Genomic DNA, 25,336 nt, shown 5'->3' with positions numbered 1-25,336 from the left:
GGAGGTGGTGTGTCACTGGGGCTGGGCTTTGAGGTCTCAAAAGCCCACACCAGGCCCTGGTACATTCTCTTCCCCTCCTTCTCTCCCTCTTTTCCTCTCCTCTTCCTCTCTCTCCCCCATCCACCTCCTCTCTTCCTGCTGCCTGTGCATCAGGATGAAAGTTCTCAGCTATAACATTGCCCATACCTTCTCCATCTTCTGTGCCTAGACTGAAATGTCACTGTGATTGTCTATTCTTACCCCTTCCCAAAGCCACATAGCACCAGACATTCTTTTATACTACCTTTTTTCTCTCCTATAACTGTCCCCAGGATGGCCTATGGCATCTTCTTACTTTCTGGTCTGGGATTCCCTTTCTTCCCTAAGATCTAGAGTGAAATGGTTGATGACATTCACAAAATCTTTAAGACTCATTAAATATTCTTCTTTCTACTAACAGAGCTATGCGGGAACTGGTCAATAAGAGCCTCTGGTATTTACGAGTCACTTCTGTCTTTGCAGGGAGGAATCCAGACTGCCACCTTTCTGTGACTTGTGACTTTTCTTGCTGGAGAAAGATAGGGAAGTGCTGGAGCCTTCTGCCTGACCCCCAACCCAACAGCTGTGTTCATCTGCAGTGTGGCCTGTCACTGACAACCTTTGGGGACTTCCTTCATCTGGTTCCATTCATGAAAGAACATAGAAGCCCAAATATATATATACCTGATATAAGATATGTACTTAACCAGCACACCAAAAACCAATGCTGTAATTGCCTGGTGTAGAAAGAACTATTTCTCAGCCTTTTGGTCTGAGCTGCAGGCTAAGCCAGCCCCAGGAGGTTGGCCTCTCCCTCAGAGAGAGCAAACTGTATAACTAAGGAAAGAATGGATTTTTTTTTTTTTTTTTTTTGCCAAGTTATATCACGAGATTAGACAAGTTACTTATGGGTTTTCTCCCCAGTTTTTCTATTCACACAGTGGCTTTATATTCAAGTTGACTCCAGTTAAAAATTGGTTCTGTGTCATGGTGACCAGGAAAAAGGGAATGTGGGAGCAACTGTCCTTTAACCCCATGGGATGTGGGTCATCTTTTGAAGCTGGGCTTGGGAGGCAAGGAAAGGTATGGACAATGGGGTCATCTCAGAACTTGCTTGGAGGGAGTTCTAGCTTCTGGGCCTCCACAATACACAGGCTTGGTGTGTTGCCTGAGGCCCCTGTCCCTGGCTTTTCCTACATGCCTCCTGCAAGGTTCCTTTCGAGGACTTCCTCTGGGTCTTATCTTCCAGGCCGAAGCTTGAGTGCCCTGAGTGTCACTACTTTGGAGATCCCATTCCCTCTGATGCCCTCCTTCACACGGCCTCTGTCACACCTGAACACACACCCATCTCAACAGTTATGGCCTACTTCTGTATTTATACACTTCCCCTTAGAGTTGACTGTTCTTTGTGTACTCAAGACACACCCATCCGATGCCTTCTTGCTTTAGTGTTTTGCCTCCTTTACTTCTCTTTTTATATGCCATGTCTGGTAAGGGGAAGGAAGGTTAAGAAGATGGTGGTCGGAGGCAGCAGTGATGGTTTTTGGTCTCTTGGTCCAGCTGTACTTGTGGGTTTGAGAATATTGGCAATAAAGACCGGCAACTGGTAACACTTTCTGAGATGCTGAAGGCAAATATTTGTCTGAACTGGTTAACTATTAACATTACTTACAGGGCTGCTAGTCAGTCTTTCTGCTTTCTAGTTCCACACATATTCATTTGAGGTGTCAGAAAGTAGATTGGATTTGGAAAGCATTTCAAGTCTGACCCAGTTTGCAAGAGCAAGAGCTTCGTTTAGGCAGCAGAGCTGAGAATTAGGCATCTATGGGGAGGCAGTAAGGACTATAAATTGGCAGTATTCAATGAAGAAGTATCGGGGGAGAGACATAGAAAACTCATTTCCGCACATGACAGGAAATCTTGGCACGAGGGAAGCTTAGCATGCTCAGGGAGAGGCCCCCAGCCAGGGTATACAGAAAACCAGGGATTTCCTACCCAAGTCCCACCCTTGGCAATGGTGGAGAAAACAGGCTTTGCACACCAGTGTCTAGCTACCAGTATCCAGAGACTTTCTGACCTATCTGGAAACAAAACAAAACAAAACAAAACAAAAAACCCAATAAACAGCAAACAATGAGAGGAAGGCAGACGCATTAATAAGGCAGTTCACTATGTGGAAAACACACTGGGTCTTGACTGTGGAGCTGGTGATATCCATGGCCTCCCTTGGCTCACAAGATAAAGGGCATGGTATCTGGCTAGGCTGATGTGGCAGGGAGCAAAAAAAAAAAAGGATAAATGGAGTGACTATTCTGCCCCACCCCCGGTGCTCAGCGAGTACTAATCCATCAGCTCACAACACAGATGGGGTGTAAGAAACATAGGGTAATAGCAAATTAATTTAGTGTCTGGCTCTCGGGATAATGAGCAGGCAAAAGTGTGCGTTAACACTCGGAGCACGTCGCCTCCCAGGAAGACAACAGTACCTAAATATTGAGGGCAATTCTATTAGAAGCACGTCTTGCCCAGGGCTAGTATCACATGTTGACTAAATTGGCACTAGCAGCAAAGAGTTTGAGTGACAGGCAGCATCTAGCCATCAAACTGGCTGGAGGTGCAGCAGTAAGTGAGCTAAGACAGTAACAGAGAAAAGAGGGGCAAAGTCTTCCATGGAGAGAGAAAGAACGTCACCATGGCTACTAAAAATGCCAAGTCTCTTTAAAAAAATACAGTAACTGAATAGCTGGTACGTGTAAGATGTAACTCCTCACCAAAAATGTATCTAGAAACCTGGGTTAAAGAAAATGATAATTAGAGTGGAAAAGAGAAATTTGGGCTGAGGAGATACCTTAGTTGTGAAGTGTATGAGGGATGGGTTTGGTCCACAGAACCCATGTAAGAGTACTGAGTGTGGTGACATGCATGCATCATCTTGGTGGTGGGGAGGCAGAGACAGGCAAATCCATGAGGTTCACTGACCAGCCAAACCAGTCCACCTGGAAAGTTTCAGCCCAGTGAGAGGTTGTCCTCTGGTCTCCACACTCGTGGACACACATGTGCACTCACACCTACACACATATATATAGCACCCACCCACCTCTATATGTATACGTGGGGGGGATAAAGCTGGTTTATTATAATTGAGCACAAGCATGTATGTTGTTATGGTTTTGTTTTTTAAGATAACACCAAGTTGGGAGGGAGTTGGAGGGAGGGAGTAGAAGGTGGTGTGATCATAGTTCATAGTGTGGAGGCATGGAATTCTCAACAAGTTGAAGAGGGACTCTGGAAACCTGGCCACATTAAAAATTAGAGAGGAGGCTGTGACTCGGTACGGAGGGGTCTGTGAAAAGACAGTGTGCTCTTGAGTGGGAATATCCCAGACCCCTCCTCTCCAAGAGGGCTTGTCACAACTGGAGTTCTCCATCAGCCATGCCCCCCGCCTTCTGACCGTGATCACAAGAGTAGGGGCTGTGAGTGCCACGTAGTTCAGGACTGACACACTGTCTGACTCTGCTTATGCCCGTTGCGCCCTTGTCTTTAAAATTCCCATCCCCACAAAGATATTCAGATGAATGACTACATGAAAGAAGTGCTTAGTTACAAAAATAACAGTGCAAGGGCTGGGATGTAGCTCTGTGGCAGAGCACATGCGTACCATGAGAGAGATACTGGGTCCCATCCCCAGCACCACAAAAAAAGGGAAAGTAAAGGGAGGGAGGGAGGAAAGAAAGGGGGGCACTTGTCCCAGATTCCTTCCTCACAGTTAAAGCTTCATTTGATGGAAGTCATAACAGTTATTGCAACACAAACCATTTGTGTTATCTGAAATAAAAAAAAAAAAAGGTGAGTTGGAAAAATAACATGACTTGCTTTAAAGGCACCAATCTGTTTGAGTTCGAAGTCTACTGTTTTTCGCCAAGTCCTTATCATTCTGTCGACCCTGACTTCTTCCTTCCTGCCCTCCCTTTCACGCCCATATTCTGTTCTGGGCATTGTTTATTCGGGTTCTAGTAGCCTCAGAGTCACAAGTGTAAAGCAAGCATAATCTGTGCTAGCCACGGCCTTTCCTTCTCCTGGAGAAATTGAGGCCCGTGGAACAGGACGCGGGGCTGACTGATGAGCACCACTGCAACCAGAAGGCATGGAAAGACCGTCAAGGCTAGAAGCCAGAGTGAGTGGAGAAGACCGGTTTGGAAGACGAGAAGCCATTGTCAACAAAGCACTGATGTGGAGAGAAAGACAAAAGGAGCAGAGGACGTCCCAAGCCAAGCCACAGGTGCAGAAAGGTGGAAGGCACAAAAGATGCTGGGAAGGCGGTTGGGACATTATTGCATGTCAACTCAACTGTCCCACACAAAGCATTTCCCCCACATTGTCTTTAGCCCAATAAAGGAGGATTGAAATTAGATGTGCTGGAACCAAACGGAACTTGGAGCAATAAAGATGGCACAATATACAGACAGGGTTATAGGCAGATCCCACTCTTAGCAGTGATAATGAGCTGACTCAAATCCATTTGAGGAAGGGATTAGGGAACTCCCAATGACTGCCCGTGTTTGGAAGTTGGGTATCATCCTACCACTGTGCCCGCCTCCCCAATTTTTACTTTTCTAGTTACCCCAGCTGAAATTTCTCAACTCCACATTCCCAGCATGTTCTGAGCACTCTGTTAGATACAGATAATGTAACAACATACTTTGCAGAGCCGAGGTGAGTTTCGTAAAATGCTTAACGTAAAACCTGAGTGCTGCAGCTATAATGATCCCAGGAAGGAAGAAAATTCAGAAGTCGGATTTATATCGCCTTTCTTCAGGGCAGTTTACATACACTGCTTTAATCAATGCCCTGCTTCAGTACCCCTCCACACTCGACCAACGACCCTCTTAGTAGTAAGATCTCCCTTTATGGTGGCCAGCTTGGCTCCAGTACTTGCTGTGGGTTCTGGCCCATGCTCAGAATCTTCTCTGTGTTAGGAGTGATCAGCCCCACAGAGTCTCAGTGGGACTTCATCATTATTAATTGACATTAACGGACAGGACCATTAGGGGGCCTGATGGCACACAAGAAAACTGTCCTGAAAATCTCACTGTGATTGGCTAGAGGCAGTTTATAACCTTCATGTAAGATATATAGATATAAATATATCTTATACACACACATATATAAACATACATATATATAAACATACATATATATGCATATATATATATACACATACATGTATGCATACACACACACACACACACACACACACACACACACACACACACACACACGCATACATCCTTAAATGGAAAATCTGAAACGCTTCCAAGTCAGAAACTCTTAGTGCCAAACTCAAAATGGTTTTGAATTTTAGAGCATTCCAGAGTTTGGGTTTTTGGAGTAGAGATTCTCAGCTGGTAAAGTCTACACACATATTCCAAAATTGAGACAGCTAAAACACTTTTGGTGCAGGCAGTGCAGATTAAGTGGCCTTTACTCTGTAATGCTGCAATACCACTTGTTCAGATTGGGCAAATAAGGTGTGGTAAGCCCCCACTAAGGATGCCCAGAACCCTGGCAGGAAATACCTCACTCTGTACAAAGAAATCTACTATATATTCTATACCGCTACAGCCAGTAGTGGTCTCCTTGAGACATCCCTCCACTCGGCTCTTCCTGAAATGTTCAATAGCGTATAGTCACTGTTGTATAATAGTGTATACAATAGTGCACGGGACAGTATAAAGACTCTGTCCTTTACATTTAACACCAATGTATATGGTGACTCTTTATGACGTGTGAGCTGAAGAAGCCACTCTGTTAGGATTCCAAATGACTCCTTCACCACACCATTGCCAGGACAGAATAGCCATATGTGAAGAAATTCTTCTTGAAGTCACAGGGCAGCGAGCGACCCCATATCCACTTGACATCTACTTGTGTGTGACGTTGTTTAGGCTCCCATTCATTCACTCACTCAATTATGAAACAAACACTGACTGAGGTGGACTAGGGGTCAGCTTCAGGACTAGGTGCTGGGAATACACCAGCGAACAAAATGACATGATCCCTACTCCCCCGGAGCTAACATCTGGTATGAAGCTGCTCATAAAAATAAGCAGTGCTTATTTCAATAAGCGGTGGAGAACATTTGCCTGGGGAAATGCTCTATAGAGGGTTATTCAGGCCTCCTACATGATACCCAAGTTGTAAAGCTCTAACTCTAAATTTAATGTTGGTAACATACATAATTGATTAATTAAATTCAGGGGAGACAGAAATGGTACTACCTAAAAAGGTACTAAGAGGTGAGCTAATTTAAGGGAGCCAATATGGCACCTGAGGGACATGTGGAAACATTGAAGATGTAACTATTAAAAATATTTAATAATATAACTATTAAAAATATTTTTTGCACAGATATTTCTTGAAGGAATGCTAGTCTAATTTTTCAAACTATGAAGTGTAATTTATAAATCAAGCTAAGAAACTAAGTAAGTTACTGAAAAAGTTAATGCAGCCCAAGGAAAGGCCGCTCACTCATCTCTCCTCTGTGGAGGAAGTCCGAATGCCCAGCACATCTCAGAACCCCACTCTGACTATGCATTTTGGCATCTTATGTACACTTGTCTGAGTTGTCACAATAAACAAAAAAATCATTACAGACTTCTTCCTCTTAAACATTTCAGATCATCTTTTACTTTAAGTTGGCAACAATAAAAATGAAAATTAGTGACGTTCCTTAGCCATGTAGGAGACAGGCTTTACCATGTGGTCCACACACAAGCAACAAAGCAGCCTCCATCTTTTGGAGGCAGGAAATGGTAACATTGCCTTTAGAGGAAAGGAATCTCAAATAAGCATATAGAACTTCAGGAGAACATTTCTTTTTGAGCTTAAAATGTGGATGCCAAAGATAACTATCTTTACCTATTTCTATCACAGTTGCTCAACCTCAGTACTGCAGACAATGTAGGCTGAGTAATTCCTAGAGGGAAGGATCCTGTACATTGTAGGCACATCACAGCACCCTGGGTGCTTTTTCCAACAGATGACAGTGGCACCTTCTTCCTCATTAACTGTAATAACCAGAATGTCTCCTAGACATGTCCAAATGTTTCCTTGGAGACACAACCGCCCCAGATGAGGAATGCTGTTTTTATATTATTCATACCAACATTGTGTGAATATAGCTTGAAACACTCTAAAATCTTGACCTTGCAGATCTATAATCAATGCTGAAGGGATAGTTGGGACACTAACCATTCACCAGTTCAGATCCTGAATTGCAGACAGAAATAAATGGGTGGTTGAACTGTAATTCCAACCATGCCATTTCATCTCATGATACTAAAAATTCACTCATCTTAACTTGATGCGGCAGGTAGTTAGATATTCCCTTCCTGGCTTCCTAGTTCTGAGAAATGGCTATTCCAAGATGTTTAGAATTGTTTCTAGTCAACACAAGATTTGGGTAGAGTGCTTGAATATCCAACTTGCAAATTATTTCAGACTACTGTTAGTTTATGGTTATGCTCCAAGTATATATATGGCCTTTATTTGTTGTACTTGTAGTAAATTATTGATATTCATTACATAGGCATTAATTACCTAATTCTAGGAAATAATATACCAGTGATGTTCCTGGAAAATACATAAATATTAATTATAATGAGGTTACTGATTCGCTTCAGCAACTGAACAAATTTCCTCAATTCTAATTTTCCTCCCCCTTCTAAATTTTCCGTAACTACCCCATTTCTAACTAGTAATCTTACAAATTTTGTTTTAGAGACTATATTTCTCTGCATTTTAATTCTTAATTTTGCTTTCTAAGCATCACAAATGAATAGAATTGTCCCTTAGTATCCAAGGAATATTAACTCCAGAGCCTCACACAGATGTCAAAGTCTGTGAGTGCCAAAGTTGTTTATACAAGTAGTATAGTGTTAGCATATAATCTACGTGCATCCTCATAAATTTCAAATCAGCTTTAGATTATGTATAGTGCCTGTTCCAACACAAACAATGTATAAATAGTTGTTACACCATATTGTTTAGAAAATAAGGACAAGAATGCAGTCACATTTAGTTTCAACTCCCGATTGTATTTCCAATACCCTGGATATTTTTAATCCATGGTTGGTTGAATGTGCCAACCACAAAGTTTCAATTATAGTAATTGTGTACATATTTATGTTTTTTCTACTACATGACAAGCCTTTGTCTTTGAATGCTTTGTTTTAAATTCTACATAGTTATACATGCTGATAACAAAAACATTACTTGTTGAGGGTTATGTTACGCTACATATAGCCCATGATATCCATGAATACAGCCCCATGCAAAACCATAATATTACTTAAAACTTTATAGGGTTTTGGGGGAATTTTCTTTTGTAACTCAGCTGTGTGGCTCTTAAACATGAAGTTTGCAGATGCCAACTCTGTGTTACCATGTGAAAGGCAGAACATGACTGAGAGTTCAAACGTCTCCCAAAGGTTCATGGATTCAAGGCTTCATCATCAGCCTATGGTGCCCATAGTGAGACTTTCAGAAGGTGGGGTAGGAATGAAGAACTTTAGGTCACTGGGGGAATGTCCTTGAAGGAGACCCCTGCCCCATTTCTCTTTTTCTTTTTTTTTTTGATACTATGAGGAAATCAACTTTGCTCTCCTATGCGGAATTGCCCACTGTGATATTCTGCTTTACAAAAGACTTTAAAGAGATCTAAGAAGCATCAAAGCCAGATAACCATGTTCCTCCTAGGTTGACTCTCTTGAGTAGTTAGTCAGCATGAAAGAAGGCTGACTAACACACTGAGCAGAACTGTGTGAGCTGGAAAACACTGAAATTTAAAAGTTTCTTAAGGTAGGTGTGTGAGTGTGATGTGTGATGTGTGTGTGTGTGTGTGTGTGTGTGTGTGTGTTTCTTTGGTAAGCTTATTGTGACTTAATCTCTCAGCTGGATTTTAAGACATTGAACTGCATTGACATGCTTAATTCTCTCTTTTCTCCTTCCTGCTGAGACTCTCCTCAGGATGGGGATACTCCCTCAGATCATCTCTGCCTCTATACGTTCAGGGCTTTGGATAATTTCAGGATTGATTTGAATATGTTCCAGGCAAGCTTCTCAAGATTGTTGTGGCATATTAGTTAAGATGTGTGACACTCTTTTATGTTGTGAAATATTTGTTGAATGATGCAAAGATGTGTTGCATTCTTTTATGTTGCATTTGTTTAACTCTGTGAAGCTGTGTTATGTTGTCTGCCTACAACACCTGATTGGTCTAATAAAGAGCTGAAGGGCTAATAGCTAGGCAGGAGAGGAATAGGCAGGGCTGGCAGGCAGAGAGAATAAATAGAAGGAGAAAAAGGGAAAAATGAAAAGGAGAAGGAGAGGAGGATACCAGGGGCGAGCCACACAGCCACACAGCTACATAGCCAGCTATGGAGTAAGAAGTAAAGAAAGGTATATAGAATAGAGAAAGGTAAAAGCCCAGAGGCAAAAGGTAGATGGGATAATTTAAGTTTAAAAAAGCTGGCTAGAAATAAACCAAGCTAAGGCTGGGCATTTGTAAGTAAGAATAAGTCTCTGTGTGAATATTGGGAGCTGGGTGGTGGGCCCCCCAAGATTAAAAAACCTAACTACACAGGATAGGCTATCAAAGAGCTAGAGTCAAACTGATTCTGTGAGTCATTTACTAATTACAAAACTCTTCTAAAATATCCACATGATTCTGCAGCCTCTGCAATGGGACTTGACAGTTAGGGTAATTGGTACATAATATTCTATAAAACTACCTTTTTAAGCGAGTTCAGCTGTAATTCAGTAGACATGAGTTTGTACTTCAGGAATCAGAAATATGGATGAGGATATGCATTCTTTTACCATAGACAAAAGTTACCCTGGTTTAGGCTGTCTGGAAGGCTCTACAAGATGAGAAAGAGAAATTCAGAAGAAACCTATGAAGCAATGATATTTCCAATCCTCTGGTTCATACTTTGAATTTATATGTATATATATTTTCTTATTACAGCTCATGTAATCTCATCTAATAACTAGAACAAAAAATCAAAGATTCCAATGCCCTGAGCCAAGGTCTGTTCCAAGCACTACTTTTACTTTATGTGCGTGTACGTGTGCCATGTGTGCACAGACATTCTTCCTCTACAGGAAGACATTTCTGTTCCTTCATTATGTTTCACCATTGAACCTACTGTTGCTCTGCAGTTCAAATACTTGGGAGGTTGGTTGACTTCTGTGCCTTTCAAACATGATACATTTAAGACCAGGCTAACCCCCAGCCCAGCTACAGAGCCTTCCCAGGAAATCTAAAGGGCTGGAAGAGTCCTTCAGTCCTGGTGTCTGTTCAAACCCAGCAGTAAATCAGATCACTCCAATTTAATGACTGATTAACAAATGATCTGATAATATAGGCTACTCGATTCTAAAACACAAATCTAAAACAGTCTCATTTTTGAACTCATAGTCTCACGTGTAATTACAGCGTGGTTTGTCTCATCTGTTGTTTGTTCTGGCAGGCCACTGAAAATACCATGTGTCTCCTTCTCATCTCTATTAGTCAATAAGCTAGTTAGCAGGCAATTTCTAAGCACATGCCAGCTGCTGTGTCAGGCACCAAAGGGAGCATCTAGGCTATCACTAGATTTTACTTACTAGCTAGTTGAGTTTCCATCCATGCCTGCATCACGGTTTGGGAATAACTAGCTGGAGATTGTGTGTGTCTTCCCTGAATAGGCTATCCTAGGACTCTAGCTAACCTCACGTACATCTGAATGCATTTTCATCTCTTCCCTCTAAGAAAAGTGCCATGAAAACAGAAGAAGAGGTGGCAGAGGGGATAACGTGCCAGCTGCCTCTGGGGACAAACAAGCCAGGCTAGGTTCTCCCGAGATAAGTGTCTTGGCAGACTTCCAGTAATCGTCAACACTGTGACCTTCTTTGTCAAAACTACAACTCTGGCGCGTGGCTGTTGAGGGTAAGACTACATTTCCCAGCCTTCTCTACAACTGTCTCTTGGCCTATGGCCAAGCTCCAGTCCATCTTATGCAAGCAGAATAATTTTCTTCTTCCTTCTCCTCCCTCTGTCTGCTTGGCGACTGCACTGGATGTATTGGCTAGGGTTGGAGAGCCATTATGGAGTATGAAACAGAGAAACAGTGCCAAGAAATGATGCTTTCTAATAGACGTGGTTCAGCCAATATTGGCCTATATTTATGGGAAGAGTGAAATTCTGCCTTGTTTTAGCTGAAGTGAACATTAGCATTTTGGTCTTCTCTTTCTTCCCTTTGGGTATAGTCGTCCTGCTTATCTGGTTCTGGTTCGTGCTTTCTAGATCATTTCTATTCTAAAGTTCACTTCATCAGAAGAATCTCCTTTCATGTCTTTCATACATGCCCTCTATCAGGCCCGTTTATGAATGTTCTTCTGACCGCTGGATTATTTTGTCATTGTGGTTACCATGGTTTATGTAGTCTTTTATATTTAATGACCTCTGCCTTAATCTTTAACCCCCAAAAGACTGTTTTTGTTTCATTTTCTTCATACCATAGGATCATCTGTGTCCAGCACACTGCCTGGCACACAAAAAGCAATACAATATTTATTTAGTAAGTGATTGAGATCATTGAAGGGTGTTTCCCCTCCCCTAGGAACTCAGGATTCTAGAACATTCCCAGTAAAAATTGAAGTCTTACACCTATGCTTGTTAAACTTCAGACCATAATGGGAAGTTTTCAAACATTAGGTTAGAGTAGTTCCCAAATATATTAAAATGACACAGCACCCTGACATGGTGGTACTTATAAAAAAAGAAATTAATGGATAATATATGAGCCTCATCTCACAAAGAATGAGTAAATGCTCTAAAGGGAAAATTATAGTTATAGATTTTTCATGTTTATTCCTTATTTTTAATCATTAGCCTAGGAAAATTATTCTGAAGGGTAAAAGAGAAAGGGAAAAAATGTAGTAAGTATTATATCAATGTTCTATGCCAGGTAGAAAAAGATGATCTCAATCACCATTAGCAGCCGGAGGGAAAGCTGTCTAAAAACAAATTACTCAGTAGAACCATACACTATTGCCTCATCATTGTATTTAACACACATACAGTACACTGTAAGCTTGTTAGACTGACCCCCAACACCAGCAGTTAAAGAGTTATGCCCAACCTCAACCTCCAACAACAGTACATTATGGAGTCATACATTTTTCATCGAGCACTGGATTTTTCCTCAATGCTAAAGACAATTATAAATCATCCAAAGTGCCTCCATGACTTATCCTAAGAAAGGTTTTCTTTGCCCTTTGATATAAGACAAACAACTCTATCACTTCACCCTCAACATTGTTGATGTTTATCCCTTCCATGTCCACAGTATAAGCCCAGCTGCCCAGCATTAAAAATGTCAAGCCACTGGATAAACATATAGTTGTTTAGATAAATTTATCAGTGGTGAAAGACTTTTCATTAAAACATTATTGAGGACTGGGGGTGGACAGCTCCATGGGTAAAATGCCTGATGTGTAAGCATGATGACCTGGGTTCAATCCCAGAACTGCTGTGCAAAAACCAGATGTGGTGGTATGTTCTTGTAATCCAGGTGCTGGTGAGGTACAAACAAAGGATGCCTAGGACTTGCTGGTTAGCCAGATGGCTGAATCAATAAGCCCCCAGTCTCAGAGAGAAAGCCCGTCTCAAACAATAAGATAGATGGTTTCCTGAGAAATGATACCAGAAGGTGATCTCTGGACTCTAAATGTACATGCACACAATCACTTGAAAACACACACACACACACACACACACACACACACACACACACGAAAAAATATTATTGAGAAGAAACTTAGACATGATCCTTCTGGGCTGGGGATATAAATCAGTGGTAGAATGTGCCCAGTGTGCACAAAGCTCTGGGTTTCACCTTCAGCTCTACAGAAAAGGAAAATAAAAAATAAAAATGGTCCTTCCATGTAGCTTTTTTCCCCCAAAGGTTGACTGTAGTGTTGGTGCACATTCAGAAGCATGCTTTACCTGCTTTCTGAGAGCAGAATTCCAAGTGCACATGCCAAGGCTCAGAACTGCCAGCTAAACTGCATAAGCGCTACATGCAGGATTTCCTTACCTTTGTATGTTCCAGAGGACAGTCAGGCTTCTGTCATATAAAAACACCTGATGGTAGAGGCAAGGCCCTTCCCTTTTCTACTTCTGTCTGTCTGTCTGTCTCTCTCTCCACACACACACACACACACACACACACACACACACACACACACACACACACTGATTTTTCTTCAATGCCTCTGCCTCCAGGTCATTAGGCAAAAGCCAATGTTTATAAAAACTGTATGACATTTCAATGCGCTGTTGTCAGAGGCTGTACATGACAACTTACTTTGTATTGTTAAAGCTTGATTAACCAGACTGCAAAACCCAATCTGAATCTCATAGAGTGAGTGGGGGGGGCAGATCATGTCTCCAGGGGGATACAGAAAAGACAAGACCCTCTCAGCCTCTCCTAGCTTCCTCCTTCAGTAGTCCGGTCCTTCTTAAGCTTTCTGTTCAACCATCTACACCATGGAATAGTAATGTCTACCACCTGCAGATCTGTCTGGGTAGACGTAGCAGAGAAGGGAAATCCACTGTTTAAGAGAAGATTTCCCCTCAGGCTAAATTACAGCTCAGTGTTAGCTGTACAACCTTGGTATGAATGTAAGGTACTTGCGAAGTGTCTGACACATAATAACTTTTAAACAATCAGCCCCTGTCGTTTCTGCTTTGAAAATTATAATTACCCCACTAGCATTCACCTCTATTATCGAAGGATGTACATAAAATAATACATTCAATAGTAGAACTCTCATCAAATGGCTTCAGAGGGTCACGTTTCATATCCTGTCTTATCGCCAAAGCCAGTCTGCTCACCCCAGATAGGATGCACACGTCTCTCTCTCTCTCTCTGGCTTACTGAGACAGAAGGCCAGCCATAATTCCTTCCAGTCTTTGAAGGCTAAGCCAGCTGTATCAGTTAATAACCTCACTAAAGGTTATCCATTACAAAGAAGGAAAGACCTAATTACTCCAGTTGGTAACGCCATTAGTTATGTCCATGGCTCCTCGTAAATTCTGAGTGGCATTTATGGAAATGACGCATGTGAGGGGAAAACGTTACCAAAGCAGACACACATTTAGTTTAAATATTAAACAGCCTCCTGCCATCTAGGAATCCATTTCATAGGTAATCTATCTTTAGAGAAACCTTCTTTCTGGGGTTCTCGATAGCCCTGACACTTTATTTGTTCAAGCTATAAAATTTTTATTGGGATTCCATGGCCATTTCCGTAAATCAAATTTGCCTTCTCTCTCCCTAAACAGTAAAATGGTGTGGAACAGCTCCCACAATAAATGATTTAACACTGTTCCTATTTAATTTGTTAGAACCAAGCATCACTGATTTTTTTTTAACCCTTTGACTGAAACTCTAGAATCTTCTTTCTAAGTGAGACAATTTGCTTTCCTTGAAATCTTGACTTTCATTATCAGCTAATTTTGTTTGTTCTTTTGAAAACCGCTAAAAGAGAAACCATATTATTTTTCTCTCCATAAATTTAATATTCTGGTTACACATTCTTTGGAGTGGGACCTGGCTCAATTTCTCATGCTCATAAACATTAACAGCAAGTATGTGAATAAAATCCATGGTAGAAACTTAAAAATGATAATAAAATAAAACCCAGCATTACAGGAAGTTAACAGGCTTACAGGCCATTGAAAAGAGACCCAGCCTCTCATTTAAGTGAGAAAAATACACTTAACTGTCCCTCCTTAGGATTTAAAATGCTGTATCAAATGGTGGTGTTATCAAGGACTTCTCAAGGCCCATTAAGGGAAAGCTACTAGTTCCTGAACAAAAGACTGGAATCTGAGTTCTGCCTCTGGCCCTGGGTACAGACATGACATTCTGATTTCCCCTCAAAGAGAGGAAGGTGCCTATTTCTCCCTGAAGAATGGATCTGACTGGGCCTGTCAGTCACCTGACTAGGAGACTGCCCAAAGGAAATCTGATTCACTGATAGATGCGCTGAAGAGATGGGAGGGGCCAATTATGTATACCATCATATCATCTATAAATATCGAAAGCTTGACTTCTTCCTTTCCAATTCGTATCCCCTTGATCTCCTTTTGTTGTCCTATTGCTCTGGCTAGAACTTTGAGTACTATATTGAATAGATATGGGGAGAGTGGACAGCCTTGTCTTGTTCCTGATTTTAGTGGAATCGCTTTGAGTTTCTCTCCATTTACTTTGATGGTGGCTGTTGGCTTGCTGCAAATTTTCTTTATTATGTTTAGGTATGTTCTCTGTATTCCTGATCTCTCCAAGAGCAGCACAGAGATAGGCTTGGAAGACTGCTCAATAGGAAAATGCTAGCCATGCAAATGTGATGACTTGAGCTCAGATCCTCAGCACCCATGGTGTGGGGCAGCATGCATCTGTAATCCCAGTGCTGGCAGGGACAGGAGATTCCCTGGAACTTGCTAGCCTGATAATGCAGCCATATTCACCTGCTCCAAGTTCAGTGAGAGACACTGTCTCAAAACACAAGGTGGACAATAATCAATGAAAACATCTGTAGTAGAATATTATTTTAAGGTGTGGTACTTTTGCTTATGCTGTATTTGTTTAACTCTGTGAAGTTGTGTTACTGTGTCTGTCTAAAACACCTGATGGTCTAATATAAAACTGAATGGCCAATAGCGAGGCAGGAGAAAAGATAAGTAGGGCTAGCAGGCAAAGAAAATATATAGAGGGAGAAATTTTGGTGGAGAAAGCTAGGAGCCAGAGAAGGAAGACATCAGGGGCCAGCCACCCAGCGACACAATCAGTAAGCCATGGAGTAAGAGTAAGATTTACAGAAGTAAGAGAATGGAAAAAGCCCAGAGGCAAAAGATAGATGGGATAATTTAAGTTAAGGAAAGCTGGTAGAAACTAAGCCAAGCTAAGGCCGGGCATTCATAATTAAGAATAAGCCTCTATGTGTGATTTATTTGGGAGCTGGATGGCAGCCCCCCCACCTCCCCAAAAAAAAACCAAAGGAAAAAAAACCCTAACAACAAACACCTGATATCAATCTCTGGCTTCCACATGTATGTGAATGCACATATAAAGTATGGCACAGAGGCAATGGAGAAGTAAATACAGGTGGTTATAACCTGGTTTATATGAGTACATAGCACATAGCTGATTATATACATATATATATGAGAAGGCAAACTACATGCCGCAGAAGCAAAGGGAGTTATAGATAAATGAGATTAGAAAAACCAGTCAGCAGGGTCTCACTGTCTGCCACTTCTAAGACTCGCTTGAGACACTAGAGCAAAGTGCACACTCCTAGGCCCACTACATTGGTGCCCATTCAAAAGGAGCAGGAAGCAGTGGCAGCATCAGGAGCACAGAACTTTCCAGAGAACTTGTTTTTTGACAGATCGCATTGCCAAGTGTTTATAAATATTGCCTTGCTTCATACTAAACAGAACCTTATTGGGTCAGCACTGATAGGAAAGAAGATGATGTTCCTGAGTTTGAGGCCATCTTGGTCCACAGAGTGAGTCCCAGGACAGCCAGGGCTACACAGAGAAACTCTGTCTTGAAAAACAAACAACAAACAAAACAAAACAAAGAAGAGAAAGTCAAGACAAAGAGTGGTGAAGGGCTCTGTCCCAAAATGTCCTGCTGTGAATGGAAGAAGGAGGGTCAAACCAGGCAAGCGGACTTCAGAGTCTAAGTTCTTGATCAGTACCTAGACTCCCCACCAATCCAGTAAGGTCAAACTGGGGCAATACTAAAGATAATCTCTTCTAGTGGAGAAACTGAAACCTTAACATCAAATGCTTTGTCTAAGACAAATCCTTACGGTGCATGTTTAGGAAAAAGTCAACCACTACATGATACCCTCTGTTCTCGAACATTCCTCTACACATGTTCCTTTAGGAAGGAAAAGGGCCATTGTACTAAGAGCCATTTCATTAGTTCATGCTGCGCTTCTATGGCCACAGTATTGTTCTAGGGCAAAGTACACCATTTCCTACTCAGCATTTGGTTACAGATCATGACACATGCCAATTAGAATGATGGATTCCTTATTTTGGTAATTTTTCAGAATAAAGGATGGAAAGGAGAGATACCATCCCTAAAGGGAGGTGGTATGGACAAGGAGGAGATAGGACTGATATCCTGTGTAAGTATGTGGGTGCATACATGGGTGCCTGTGTATGTGGGGTGGGGGTGCACACCTATGCAGCTGTGGGAGGCAGAGGCATAAGTATACACTGCTGTATATATGGACGTGGAGGCCAGAAGTTGACTTCTATTTCTTTCCACCTTAGTTTTAGAACTGGTTATCTCAATGAACCAGAAACTCATCGCTTGGCTAGGACTGACTGGCCCGGAAGCCCACAGGATTCGCCTCTCTCTGCCCCACCGCTGATGTTTGATTAGAGATGAATGCTACCTCACCTGTCTTTCATTTGGGTATTAGGGATCCCAACTTGGGTCCTAATACTTGCTCAGCAAGCACTTTCCCCACTGAGCTACCTCCTTAGGTCTGGCTGATATAATCTGAGGGAGAAAATAAATCATAATTCTGATACGCTTCTGAAGGGTGGCCTTCCTCCTGCCAAGCCAGCCATGTTAAATCTCAGTCTATGGCAAACATGATTAGGTATTTTGCTTTGGTGTAGTGCATACAGGGAGGCATAATACCCAGATGGTCAGGCTGATTCCATGCTGAAACTACACACATTTGATATGCCAGATCAGGGCAGAGGCCTTACTTATCAAAGCTGTCCCTCGTCACTCCTAAACAGTCAAGGTGATCTTGAAGGACCACAGCCGGGATGGTAAGCATCTGTTCCAGAAAAGATGGCTGTACTGCAATGATGAAGCAGTCACAACCGAGAGGCAGCTTTGAGATAGTAAGTGCCGGGGTAACCATGTGCCTCTTTCCCATTGATGCACCACAGCTCCCGTGCCAAACCAACCTTCATCACTTCCACCTGCAGGTCTTCATTGAGCGAAGGCGTCACTTTCACGGCATTCAGGATCTGATTGAGCAGCTGCTTCTCATCGGAGTCTGTCTCCATGGATACGAACCTCTCTTCTGCCAGGAGCTTCTGTGAAGAGGCACAAGGCAGTGATGGCAGCCTTTTCTGTTGTAGCTTGTTATGTGTGATGCTCATTTTTCTAACACAGGAGCATCTAGCTGGAGGTCAGGCAAGAACTCATGCTACATACCATTAAAAGGAAAAATGCGCAGCACTTCAGAAGAATGAATGGGCTTTGGAAAAGGTCTCTTTCTAATACATCGTAATTCATTCTGCATTTCAGCCAGTAAAAGGCTGTGTGTTAGCCATCTAGGTTATTCAGGCAGTTGGGAATAAAGGAAGAGTGTGCAAAGAGGAATCCACTCCACAAAAACAGTCACTCCCAGGCACACTCTCACCGAATGTAAGTTTTGTCACATGAAAAGAAAAGGTCTTGAGGGCACAAGTTCATTTTTCAGATATCTATGTTTTGATTACCTAACATGAGCCTCATTTATCCAGAAATTATTCCTAAATCCACAAACCTGACTAGAAAAATGAAGGAATTTATTTGCATGAGGACACCAGGGGAGCTTGTGGATTAGACCTTTTTGCTACTTTGGGACAATGCTTATTTTTCCAAAACTACTTCTATGCTTATGAGCGTGCAATTCTACTCCCCCATACTTCCCTAGAGCTGCAGAGACAATGCATCCAAAGTGCACCAAGAATGTGGCCCGGGAATGAGCAAAGGGCTTTCGGCATGGCCTGACCCTGGAGAGCCCTACACAGCTGGAATCACATTCTCAAGTCAGAAGTGTGCTGGCACTCACGTTCTTGCTATGCTGTCTCACCCTGAAAACCCCAATTCTCACTCACACAGGCTACCATTAGGGTGTTCTCCCCGATTTAACTAGTGCAATGGGTATTTTTCCCCACTGAGACTCATAGGGCTTACTATTTATTCTTGGCCCAATCTGTTCTTCTCCGTTGTAAGTTAGCTCCAGCAGGAATTCACTTAAAGCTTTATAGTATCCCTCAGAGCAGTCCAGAGTTGAAGTCCATGTATATAGAAACTATTTACAGTGAGAAAGGCTTGGAAGCTCTGCATGTGTGTCTAAAGTTACCAGGCCATTGGGAACAAGGGACAGACTCATAAAAGGAAGACTCGGCCATTAATCACCAACACGAATGCAGTTAAGCTAGCCCTTGAAAACATGGAACAGCAGCTTTGAATGTGTCAGAATTGGAAAAGAAAAACACAATGGAAAATCTACATGATACTAGAGAAAAGAGAAAAATGCAGGTCAAAACAAATCGTTATTTATTTCTATGGATGGCCCAATTCCAGAAATCAAAAGCCTTTGAAGAACGTCAACAATGGATGCATTAACATTTCCTACATTTTTGTTTGTTAAAATACAGTTATCTACTTCCAGTCTGCTGAGGCTAATGGGAGCTGACTTTTGACTCTTTCTTAGGGCCTCACTCTTAGAAGGCTGTAGGGACTCTGAGCCTAAAAATCCTGGGAAATTGCCAGTGCTAACACGAAGGCAAAAGGACAAATGTCACTGCAGGCTTGAACTTCTCTGTGTGTCTCTAGAGACCAAAGGCCTTATAAAATCAATGTGTTTACACAGCCATTGCTGTTCACAGTTGGAATCAGAGCCGCTCTGCCTAGTGTAAAACACAAATGCTCAGAGAAAGACATGGGATCGAGTAAGCTCACTCTTTCAATTAGACCAAAGAATTTCTTTTTTTTTTTCTTCCCAGTTTTGTTCTAGAAACATAATCTATTAATCCATTCACCAACCTTGTAGCATGAAAAAAAAAAGCAAAACAAGTTCAGATTCAGGAAGACAAATACGATTTTTTTTTCTCTTATTCTTGAGGCTTGTATTTTAGAGAGATACATAAAATCATGTGTGTGTCAGTAGAAGGAAGATGTCTAGAGGGAAGAATGGAAATGGGGGAGGGGCCAAGAAAGGAGAAACAGAGGGGCTGGTGGGAGGGGAAAGGAGAGCAGGGTGGATACTGTCGAAGTATATGATATACATGTACGAAATATCTTTATAAAGTCTCTTTACCACACATGGTGGATATATACCAATGAAAATGCCATGTCACGTTCAGGAAAGTGGATTCAATGAAGATCATCATATTCAGCCAATCCCAGAAAAACTAGTGGTTTTCTCATTTGTGGTCCGCAGGTGTCATTTGATATATAAAAAAAATCATGTGTGGATACATGGCATAAAAAATAGAAGAGAACTGTGTAGGGAAACAAAGTGACTGATGGGTATGGGGAGGGGAGAAAAGGAAAGCCAGGGGATATGTATAATATATTCAATGTATAATATATAATTGTATGAAAATTTAATAAGAGAAATTGATGAAAAAATCATGTAAAATCATTTCAGTTTACTCTCAATCCCAATTACACTGAATCACAGATGTGGAATGCAGATGAGATCGGAATTGATATGAGCTTCTTGGGGCTTAGCTGGGTCCTTGTGAATCAATGCTTGACTACAGAGGCTCAACCAAGTAATGTTGCATCTAGAGATATTCTGGAGGCTATCAGAAGATCTTGCCCCTTTTACAGCTATCATCCTTGATTCAATCACATTTTTAGACAGCCAGCATTTAACATGCTAATGATTGGCTCTTTCAGTGCCAAAGTGGTCTGTCAGCTTCTATCACGTGACTGCATCCAGTAAAAGTCATACCTGCATCCCTGCCAAAGCATGTTGGGCCAGCTTCACGTTCTTTGACTCCAAAGCCAACTGGAGAGGCAGCAAGCATTTCTCCCTGGCAGACATAGAAAAGTAAGTACAATATGTGAGCTCAGCAAAATTGGCAGTCATACACTGTAGGCCTTATGATGCACCCCCACTACCACACCAATCCCCTCCACCACTATTCTAATCTCCACTACCACAGTCCCCCCACCACCACACAAAAAAATTAGAACCCATCATGAAACTACACATGAATGAAAAAGCAACAAAGCTGTGCAAATGACAATACATTAGGAGTTTGCCTTCTTAATGTGGCTACAGGAAGAACACATACAATTACTTCCTGTAATGGGTTTGTAGTATGCTAATTACAACACAGCAGGTCTGTGAACATGCTTTCTTGCTGTGGATATCGCTCTGTGTAAATAAAGTTCTGATTGGCCAGTGGCCAGGCAGGAAGTATAGGTGGGACAAGAGAGAAGAGAATTCTGGGAAGTAGAAGGTTGGAGGGAGACACCGCCAGCCGCCGCCATGAGAAGCAACATGTAAAGACACTGGTAAGCCACAAGCCATGTGGCAAAGTATAGATAAGCAGAAATGGGTTAATTTAAGATAGAAAAGGTAGATAACAAGCAGCCTGCCACGGCCATACAGTTTATAAGCAATATAAGTCTCTGTGTGCTTTCTTGATTGGGTCTGAACGACTGTGGGACTGGCGGGTAAGAGAGATTTGTCCTGACGGGGCCAGGCAGGAAAACTCCAACTACAAATGGCGCCCAACGTGGGGCAAGAGTTTCCACCTAAAACCTGAAAAAAAAGATTCTAAAACGGAGCTAAAAATAGCTTCCTAATTGTCTCTCTCAAGTTAGCGGCAGCCTGCCGGTTTGAGCTACTATGGCAGATTCCTGGCGTGTGCGTCTGATCTACAATATGGCTGGAATGAGGAGTCTACAAGCGGCACTTTACTCTGCTGCGTTGTGGATTTAGCCTTTGCAAGTTAAAAAAAAAAAGTTTCTGGGCTATATACTGCTTTGATAAAACTACTTCTGGACCCAGAGCTGGTGGTAAACTGTACCACCACCATGTTGGGAAGCTGAGGTGGGCGGAGCCAGCAGCCACAGCAGCGTTTCAGTCTTACAAAGATGGATATTACACAGAGAATCTGGTTTATGTTGTCCTTGGGATTTTTAACTACAGAAAAAGATTTGATGTAAAAGCTGTTGAGTTAAATAAATATGTAAATTTTAAAGGTACCTTGACTTCAAAATTTGGATATAAGGATATGTTGCTTTGGAAAGGAGTCTCTGCTTTTGTTTCCACAGAAAGCCAGAGGCTATGGATTTGTTCCAGATTAAGATACATCAGGTTTGATCAGCCAAGACCTCCTAAAAGGTCTCTGATGACACCATGGCCCAGATGATCTGACATCCAAAATGGTTTCAAGGCAACTGGCTCAGAGGTTTACCCTGATGGACTACTCCATAATCCTAAAATTTTCTTTGTATCCCCATAAGATACAGCGCCCCTTCCAACAGGAAGTAATAAGAGAAACTACGCCCACATTCCCAAAATTATCAAGCTGGCTTTGGAGATGGAATTGGCTCACTCCTTCTCTAAACCCAGACATATTGCTAAGAAAAAGGTTAAGAGATTCTTATGTCCCAAATCAGAAGAGCCCTCTGATGTGGGACAGAAAAAAAACAATATTTTTCTTTAAAGCAGGTTGATTATAAATGCGATCTCTTTCTAAAGAAGAAAAGGGGATATGATATAGATATAATAGGATAAAAGGATAGATTAGAGAACTTACTTCTAAAGAGTAACAACTTGTTTAAAATGTTTTACATTGGTATAGACTTTAGTCTATTGATTTCAAACTTAAAGTTAATTTTGTTATACTATGTGTATATTTCTACTCGTATTTAAGGTATTATGTTTGTATAGCTCATTTAAAATTGTAATGGATAATTAAAAATAGATTAATAATTAATCATCTAGGATAATTATACATGTAGCCATGTTAGTTAAGTCTTCTAGGTATACACAGAGATATTTCAGATAGATAGGTAATCTTCAAATACTTCAAAGACCTTCAGAATATGACATTTAAAATATTTTTAAAATTTAGACTTTCTGGACAATGAGACATGTCTGCTCCTGGCAGCACCAATTTACTTCAGAGAGGAGGATGGGCATTGAAGACACTTCATATCTTACCTTCACCTTAACAAAAATAGCCATTTGGGCAAGAAACTGTTCTTGCCTGGACTGCTTGATCGACTGGACATACAGGACCCATAGAAAGGTGACCACTAAACTTTGCTTAACAAAATGGTCCTTCAGGTTCCTGCTTCACAGAGGAAACTGCCAGACATTCTACAGGACATTGAGAGAAGTGGCCGAGACACTCTAGCCCTGTGGGCTAAAGACAAATGCCCCAACTTTACAAAAGAACATTAGGTGACTGTCCAGGCTGCCAGCTGTCTCTGTCTACCCTGCAAGACTCCCGAAAGTTGCTTGCATCCTTCTCCCAGTTCTCAGGTAATATTATATCCTTCTGAGGTCTTTGATATGGTTAAAGACTAGATAGTTATAATTTCCTCAATTATGATAAAAGATAAGTTAGATATAAAACCTTAGACTCACAAATATAAGATAGATAGGATATCTTCTTTAATATTATAACTGTAATTCTTGCTTGATAATTGTTTTATTATATGTAATTGTACTATATAAAAGTTAAAACCTTCCTTAAAAAAAAAGAAAAGGGGAAATGCTGTGGATATCGCTCTGTGTAAATAAAGTTCTGATTGGCCAGTGGCCAGGCAGGAAGTATAGGTGGGACAAGAGAGAAGAGAATTCTGGGAAGTAGAAGGTTGGAGGGAGACACCGCCAGCCGCCGCCATGAGAAGCAACATGTAAAGACACTGGTAAGCCACAAGCCATGTGGCAAAGTATAGATAAGCAGAAATGGGTTAATTTAAGATAGAAAAGGTAGATAACAAGCAGCCTGCCACGGCCATACAGTTTATAAGCAATATAAGTCTCTATGTGCTTTCTTGATTGGGTCTGAGCGACTGTGGGACTGGCGGGTAAGAGAGATTTGTCCTGACGGGGCCAGGCAGGAAAACTCCAACTACACTTTCTCCTTCCCTAGATTAGCAAATTGCGCATACCCAGTACACCATGTATGAACAACTCCAGGGAGCGGCACTTACATCAACTTCTATGTCCCACTCAGAGCCTTTTCCCTACCTAGGAAGGGATCACATCACCACTACCATTCCTTATCCATATAAATTAAAATTCTACTAATTTGCCAACCTCCCCAACTCAAAGAATACAACAGTCATTCATAATTTCAAGCTTTCTCTCTAGAGTCTCTATCAAGTCCAGAATACACAGTTCCTATGACATAAATATAACTACACAGCTTTGGTCAATGGGAGACAGAGGCAAACAATATGAAAGATAGCTACTTGGACTGCCTAATGCTTCAAAACAAAAACAAACCAAACAGACAACTGGAGTGTTAGGAATTAGCTAAAAGAGCCACAAAGACAAGAATATTTTGTATTAGAGCCATTCACTTTAAATAATTAAACAATAGGTCAAGAATTTTAATCAACCCATTATTTGCAATTTTAATCAACCCATCATTCCCCCATGGGTTCCAGTGTACCAAAGAACAAATGTCACTTCATTTTTCCTGTCTTCCCCCAACACACCAAAGCAACTTTTATTTTTAAATCTGTTGATATTTTCAGTAGGAGCCAGAAAGATAAGTGAGTGAGCCACAGGCTAGACCCTGGGGTTTCATTGGTGGGGGAATCAGGGTCACTGCTACAGAGGACAATGAAGCAGAAAGTTAATGATAGTCTTGATTCCTTCCTGTCCTCCTGATGACTCTGCAGCCTTCCTGTGGAATCTTCTACCAACAGCTCCCCACCGACAGAGTGAGAGTCTTTGACACTGCCTGATGGCAGCTGTGGGGACAGTTGGCAGCCGGCCAGCAGGAACAACCCTGGGTACCTGATCCTTCTCACCTCTCCCCTTGCCAACCCGACCATCCAACATCCATTTTTACATGGCGATGGGCAGACAGCGCTGCCAGTTTACATGAGGTACATCCTTGGGCAGATAGATGAATTGCCCATGTCTGTGACTTCCAGATGGGTGGCTGTAATTCTGTTGCTGTTATCAGTATTACCTGTCCTCCTCAGCGACAGGGTAAAAGTGACTGGGCTAAGCAGTTGAGTAGAGAAGGAAGAGATTCGGCTTCCAATTTGGTTTCTTTTGTTCAGTCATAACCAGTTCCTGAGCTTGGGAAATTAATTAGAAAGGTAAAAACAGAGGGGGGTGGGTGGGAGGAAGAGGGGTCATGGACTGATGGGGTCACAGCAGAAGCAGCCCTGGATTTTACCTGTAGACCCCGAAACAATCAAAGGTCCATCAGGATGAATTTACTAGGAAAGAA

General features: G+C 41.8%; 1 protein-coding gene across 1 annotated transcript in view; it reads right to left on the bottom strand.

Moving 5' to 3' along the window:
- Arfgef3 (ARFGEF family member 3) overlaps positions 1 to 25,336 on the bottom strand; it is a 158,438-nt gene that overhangs the window by 83,273 nt on the left and 49,829 nt on the right. The window contains exons 3-4 of the mRNA XM_036168548.1: positions 20,848 to 20,929; positions 18,077 to 18,208 (exon numbers count right to left, since the gene is read on the bottom strand). Coding sequence (XP_036024441.1) covers positions 18,077 to 18,208; positions 20,848 to 20,929 — 214 coding nt within the window. The remainder of the gene's footprint in view (positions 1 to 18,076; positions 18,209 to 20,847; positions 20,930 to 25,336) is intronic.

The sequence above is a fragment of the Onychomys torridus genome, chromosome 19 (assembly GCF_903995425.1).
Source record: "Onychomys torridus chromosome 19, mOncTor1.1, whole genome shotgun sequence".
NCBI classification, from domain to species: Eukaryota; Metazoa; Chordata; class Mammalia; order Rodentia; family Cricetidae; genus Onychomys; species Onychomys torridus.
Note: the sequence above shows the minus strand (reverse complement) of the source record. Positions and strands in the feature narration are given on the sequence as shown.